The 7,192-nt window shown below is 36.8% G+C and overlaps 1 protein-coding gene across 1 annotated transcript; it reads right to left on the bottom strand.

Moving 5' to 3' along the window:
- Positions 1 to 327: 327 nt before the first annotated feature.
- OR4E2 (olfactory receptor family 4 subfamily E member 2) lies at positions 328 to 1,269 on the bottom strand. The gene has a single exon (XM_017667171.2). It carries the CDS (start codon positions 1,267 to 1,269, stop codon positions 328 to 330), a length of 942 nt encoding a protein of 313 aa, XP_017522660.2.
- Positions 1,270 to 7,192: the final 5,923 nt, after the last annotated feature.

The following is a 7,192-nucleotide window of genomic DNA, read 5'->3' on the forward strand; positions in this document are numbered from 1 at the left end:
AAAACACAGGCGTGATGTATAGCTTCCTAGAGGCAATACCCACAGAACAAAACAAATCAAGAAAATAGGTTCTTGTGCAACTGTACCTGTTCCTGAAACTTGAGTACATGCCCCATATTATGTTCTTTTACTGGTGAAAGCAGAAGTTGCCTTTGAACTTTCCCAGATTCTTTTCCTTACATGTTCAACCATGATGTTTTCCTTTATTAAAGTAATAGCTAAGAAGTCTCTTTAATGCCAAAGTCTGCCCTGCTCCATGCCATTTCACCTAGTGATTTTGATTGTTTGCTGTTGCTCTGCCATAGTATATCTGCAACTCTAATCCCATTATGTACATGATTTCATGAAAAACACTTGTTTCTCTCTGAGATGCTTCATGGCACTTTTTACCTCCTCATTCCTGAAGGTGTAAATGAGGGGATTCAGCAAAGGGGTAAAGACGGTGTAGAAGACAGATACCACCTTGTCAATGGAGAAGCTGGTGTCTGGCCGGGTGTAGATGAAGATACATGGCCCAAAGAAGAGAGCAACCACCATGAAGTGGGCTGAGCAGGTGGACAGGGCTTTCCGGTGCCCTTCCACTGACTGTTTTCTAAGAGAAACCAGGATGACCATGTAGGAGGCGACCAGAGCCAGGAAACAGGTGAGGGAGATGATTCCACTATTGGATACAATCAGCATTCCAGTGAGGTATGTATCTGTGCAGGCCAGCTTGATGACAGGAGGCACGTCACAGAAGTAGCTATCAATAACGTTGGGGCCACAGTAAGGTAGACGAATGGTCAAGAAGGTCTGCACCAGTGAGTGAACAGTACCTCCCAACCAGAGAGCAAAGACAAGTTGAATACAGACCCTCATGTTCATCACACTGGTGTAGTGTAATGGAGCACAGATGGCCACGTAACGATCATAGGCCATAATAGTCAGCAGGAAGATCTCAGCACAGGCAAACAGATGGAGGAAGAAGAGCTGTGCAATGCAGTTGTCAAAGGAAATGGTCTTTCTTACTAAAAGCAAGCCCTCCAGCATCTTGGGCACAGTGACAGATGAGTGGCAGATGTCAATGAAGGATAGGTTGCTCAGGAAGAAATACATGGGGGTGTGGAGACGTGGAGTAAAGACTATGGTAACCACAATGAGAATGTTCCCCAAAAGGGTTAGCATGTATGTAACTGAGAATGTCATGAAAAATAGTATCTCCAGTGCCCAGTTATCAGTGAGTCCCAAAAAGACAAATTCAGTGATTCTTGTTTGGTTTACAGCATCCATCCAATGAGTTTCCAAAGGACCTAGGGGTGGAAAACATTAAGCCTTAATAATTAAGCTTTACACAGGGAAGACAAGTAGTGACTCTATAACATCTTACTATGCTGATGGAGAGTGACTATAATGGGGTATGTGGTGGGGACTTGATAATAGGGGGGAATGTAGTAACCACAATGTTGCTCATGTGAAACCTGAGAATAATATTGTATATCAATGATACCTTAATAAAATAATAATAATAATAATAATCAAGCTTTAATATTATAGGACTGGAACTAACTGAAGTGACTCCACATTTCTATCTAAATTGCTTTTTTATTATCAGGGCAGAGAGAATATAAGACCCATTTCATAACAATTATGATAATATACCCATTATGTATCAGGAGCCATTCCAGGCACTTTATATACACCATTCTATTTAACCACAGCCTCACCATGGCATAGGCATTACTGTTCCTGTCTTTTGCAGACAGGATACATGAGCCTTACAAGAATAAGTAAGTTGCCCAAAACCCTTAGCCACCAGTAAGCTGGCTTTTTCACTTTAGTCTAATCCTCAGACAGCACCGAATTAATATTCCAAAAGGCAATTCCCAGCAAAAGTCATTCATGATCTCACTCTTCCTATCAAGTCAAGTGTACTTTTAAAGCCTGCAACATGTGGCTGCCGTTCTTCATCCAGGATGGCGTCACCCTTTTGTGTTCTCCTCTCCAGCCAGGCAAGTTACTATGCTTCTGCCATGCTACCTCTGTCTACCTACCAATTTTCCAAAATCTTTGTCTTTATTTATTCTGTTTCTTCTGCTCAGAAAATATACTCTCTTATCAAATGAACTTTCCTCCCCATATTGCTGGCTGTTAAAACACTATTCATCTTTTCAAGACTATCTCAAAGAATAGTACTTTTAAGAAAACTTTCCTGACACAATCAAATCCTTTCTCTTCCTTTTCACACTTCCTTATCATACTTAACTATAAAAGGAAGTAAAATACATATTTTGTTTTACTGCCCATTAGCTGAAATTTCTTAAAAAGCACTAATCACCTATGATTTGTCCCTTGCAGCATTTAGCTTGGTTTCTTGCACATAGTAGGTATGCAAAAAATTTTATTATTTTTCTCTGAACCTAACTTCTTAGGAACCCTGAAAAGGAATCCAATCCTTCCTTCACAATAGAGCTAATAAGTGACTTAAGAAACTTAATTTTTTTCATTCTGTAATATGAATTTGCCCATAGGAGATACTATTATATAAATACTAAAGTTATATTACCTCTAATTCTCTATACAGATTGGCCAAAAACTAACAGAGTTTAAGAAATAATTATCACAAACCATAAAAGATATTTATAATCGATGCAATTAGTTCACTAGTAGGAGTCTCCAAGACATCCAAACTATGAAAAGCTAAATGTAAGAAAAATATTAGTTATAGCATTATATAAAATAACAATCACAGCAGTGTAGCACAGAGAAGATAAGTAGTGACTCTGTGGCCTCTTACTACACTGATGTACAGTGACTGCAATGGGGTCTATGGGGGACTCGATAATATGGGTGAATGTAGTAATCACATTGTTTTTCACGTGAAACCTTCATAAGAGTGTATATCAATGATACCTTAATAAAAATTTTTGAAGGTCACAGTGCTTTTTAAAAGTGACAGGACATTTTTTTGAAACGAATAAAATAGTGGAACTTAAATAGAATTATATGCAGCCATTAGGAAGGGTTGTAACAAAGAACTACCTATATGAAAAACAATTGAAGCATTATGAAGAATTTTAGAAGAGATCAAATTTATTTACATATTCTCAACAGTTTAAAATATGTACAGTGCCATATAAATTATCAAAACACAAATAGTAGACTAGAAGAAAATATTGTTACACAGAAGACCAAGAAAGGATAATATTCCTATTATGCAAAGAGCTCTCAAAATATGACAAGAAAAAAACAAATGACAATTAAATGTAGGCAAAATATATAAATAGGCAACTCACAGAAGAAGAAATGCAAATGGCAAATAAGTATAATTAAAAAGATGCTCAAGTTTAGTAGAAAGTAAAAAAAAACAAAGATACTTTTTGCCTCTCTTGCAATTGGCAAAGGTGAGCACTCTATAGACTGCTACTGGAAAAGAATCTGGCAGTCCCTACCAAAATTTTAAATGCCCACACCTCTAAATAGGACTATATTGCATAAAATTTATATTTTAGGATGATATTGCATAAAAATAAATTAATCAATAATTAAGGATATATATTTATTGGAACATTTTTAACAAAACAAGGTACTGGAAATAGAATGTTTCTCAATAAAGGAATAGGTAAATAAATTTTAGTACAACCACAATATGCAGTATTACATAGCTGTTAATCAGAATGAGCTGGATCTATGTCTATTGACTAAAAGCAGTGGTTCTCAATGTGGCTACACATTAGGGCCACCTCAGGGTCATTATAAATGTTGCTGCCCAGGCCTTCCCCCAGACAATTAATTCAGAATCTCTTGGGGTTGGAAGCATCAGTACTTTGAAAGCCCCTTGGTGATTTCAATGTACAGCCAAGATTGCAAACTATTAACTTCAAGGAGTGTCAACTATATATTATTAAGCAAAAAGAGCATATTATGAATGTATTATGAACTGGAAAGGAAAGAGGGATGGAGGAAGGAAGGGAGGGAAGAGAGAAGGAACAAAAAGCAAAGAAAGGAATCAGAAGAGATTTTTATGTGTCTGCATGTACATATATATACATGTGTATGTCTGAACATATTTTGTACATATTCAAACATATATATATACATATTCATGATTATGTTTGTATGCATTTATTCCTAAAGGGATAGAAGAAAGGTGTTGAAAAATACAGCCCTATTTTAACATTGGTTACATGTGGAAGTATAGAATTGAAAGGAATGGTGAGAGTTTATTAATTTTTATATTATGCTCTGTAATTGTTTAAATTTGTATAACAAACATGGTTTTCTTTGTTTAAAAAGCAAAGTATTAAAAGTGAGCATGGGGAAATAAAACAGAAAGGAAATGAAAATGCTGACTTCCTGGGATTATTGGGTACATTTTCCCTTCACCATGTCAATATGGCTGTATTTCTTAGAAAGCAATATTCTTAAGATGAGGAGGATCTTTCCTGTAAACTCTTGGTCAGCAATATATTAGTAGCAGAGAAACAAGAGCTATTTTGCTTTCAGCTAGGAAGGAGAGGGCAGAGGCTCTTCATAAGAGCACACACAGTGAATTCAAGCAACTGTCACCTTGGCTTTCACCTCCCTCAACCTCAGCTTTCTGAGCTATAAAATAGGAACTAGATGCATCTCTTCTACAGGATTAGATGTAGATTTCATCAGGTCTACTGATGAAAAGATTAAGAAAGAAGCCAGGCAGTATAGCAGTGACTCTGTAGCATCTTACTATGCTGATGGACAGTGACTGTAATGGGGTATGTGGTGGGGACTTGATAATGGGGAGAATCTAGTAACCACAATGCTGCTCATGTGATTGTATATTAATGATACCAAAATATAAATAAATAAATAAATAAATAATAAAGAAGCCAGAGATTCTTCCCAGTCTCTGGCTTCATTAAGGTTCTGTGGCTCAGAATGTCTTCATTTAAAATTGAAGCTCATATGCATATTTTACTTTAGAAAAATCTAATGGGAAGAACTGAATCTTGGGATTGCTGAAATTCACAAAGCCAGGATCATTCCCTCCATGTCTTTTAGGCTATTTCCAGGGGCAGCAGGGCAGTAAGGCACTGCATCTTCAGCACCAAAGAAATCCACAAAGTGTTAGTAAAAAGAGTTTTTGCTCTGGTTTTGAAAAGAGACGTGTTGAGATATTTGAAATCAGGTGACTTTGGAAGAATTACTAAGCTTTGCCGAGATTCAGTTTCTTTATCTGTACAAATGGACATCACAGAACTGTTACAAAAATGATTCACATAATGGTCTGACCCTTGAAATGTATAAAAATTCATTTTGTGTATAAAAATTCTGTTGTGAAAACAGAAATAGATTCATAGACACTTATAAGTGACTGGTGGTTACCATGGGGGAGCTGTGGGGGTGGGTGGGTGAAACAGGTGAAGGGGATAAAGAGGCACAAAATCTCAGCCATAATATATTAGTCATGGGGATGAAAGCACAGCATAGAGAATATAGCCAATAGTTCTGTCACATCTATGTTGACAGACAGTAACCACACTAGTCAGGGTGAGCATTTATTAATGTAGATATTATTAATATCTTGATAATAATGTTGAATCACAATGTTGTATACTTGAAACCAATATAATATTGTATATATTCAATAAAAAAAATTTTTAAGCCTGTTCTTTTCATTGATAACTAAGGGATCTCTCTGAGAAAATGTCCCAAAAAGTTCTCAAGAGAATGGAGTTCTTGTGTTTAGGCAGCCTAAAACCAAGCCCATGAAAAAGTAGATGAAAGAAAGTGAGGAGTCACTATCAATTAAACAGCATTTAGTGAATGCCCCAGCAGGGTCAGTACCCAAGGAACATTCTTCCCCCTGACTTGGCCATGGCTTCCTCTTTCTCCTTTTTAAAGTCTTATCTCCAATACCACCTCCTCATGGAGGCCCTCCTGATAATTATAACTAAAAGAATAGTCCCCCAATTACACAATGTCCTAGTTCATCTTCTCTGTAGCTCTTATAAACACCTAAAATTATCTGAATTATTTACATCTGTATTTACTGTCTGTTTCTCCAAATATAAAATTCTTGGGGATAAAGACTAGATCTGCTCTGTTTACTGCTACATCCCCAAAACTTGTGCCCAGCAGCCAGTGAGATCTCAGTATGTTAAGCAGTGACTAAGACTTCAGCCTCCAAAACTACAGAAGCCCCTAGAGAAATGCTAGGCAGTTTCTACCCTAAAGAGTCCACAAAAACAAAAGTATATAAGACTGAAACTGATAACAAGTATACAGTGCCTGTTGGAAGTAGATTTAGCACTCCTCTGATTTTTTAAGATAATATTCTTTTCTTCTGAAAAGATGCAGAGCACCTCCTTAAACCTTCCCATTACTTCTTTCTCTACTTCTCTTCAGCCTTTCCCACTCTTTGCCCACCATTGTGTTGATCCATTTTGTCCCATCTTTTTTTCTTCTCTTTCCTAATCCCATAAGAAGCATAATCATAAATTTTGAGGAGCAAGGCACATTGGAATGACCAAGAAAACCTGAAGGAAAGACATGTGCATGCAAAGATGTGATCAGTGACACCTGAGCAGTGCTATCTTGCTGTAAACACATTAGATGTCACTCATTCCTTGAGTCACCCAGTGAACTCACAGAGAGACTGATCCTTGAATAATTTGGCTGGTGGGGACTTTCAAGTGTAGCAAAAAGACACTGGGCTTGCAAACCAAGGATGTTAAATAGAAAATACTGAATTCAAATCACTGAGGCCAAACAAAAATTAGTTTTAAAGTGCCTCTTTTATGGACTGAGTAGTCAATAAAACTACTTTCTTTTAAAAAGAAAATTCTTTGGAGGAAAAAAGTTTCATTTTTAAACACAATCACATGTATCAAAATTTAAACCTTGAATTAAACTTTCACTTGTAATTCAGAGCTTTAATCTTTTAGTCTATTAATAGACCAAAAGACTAGTTTCCTAATAAGTGGAATGTTGAGAACGTAGTCATACAGATAATATCGGAGTAGGATGCCCACATTCTACTGTAAACACTGAAGACAATTAGAAAAGAAGAATGCCCACTTCCTCTGATATGATAACAATTTCCTTTAGAAGTACTAGTAGCTCTCAGCAAGGAGCATAGTGGTGGAAATAATTCTTTTAAGGCATCCATTCTGCCCAGACCTTCCACCAGAACTTCCTCACACCCAGGAAGTCATGGTGACTGGGCTCCTTTCGT

This window comes from Manis javanica, chromosome 8 (genome assembly GCF_040802235.1).
Source record: "Manis javanica isolate MJ-LG chromosome 8, MJ_LKY, whole genome shotgun sequence".
Classification (NCBI taxonomy): domain Eukaryota; kingdom Metazoa; phylum Chordata; class Mammalia; order Pholidota; family Manidae; genus Manis; species Manis javanica.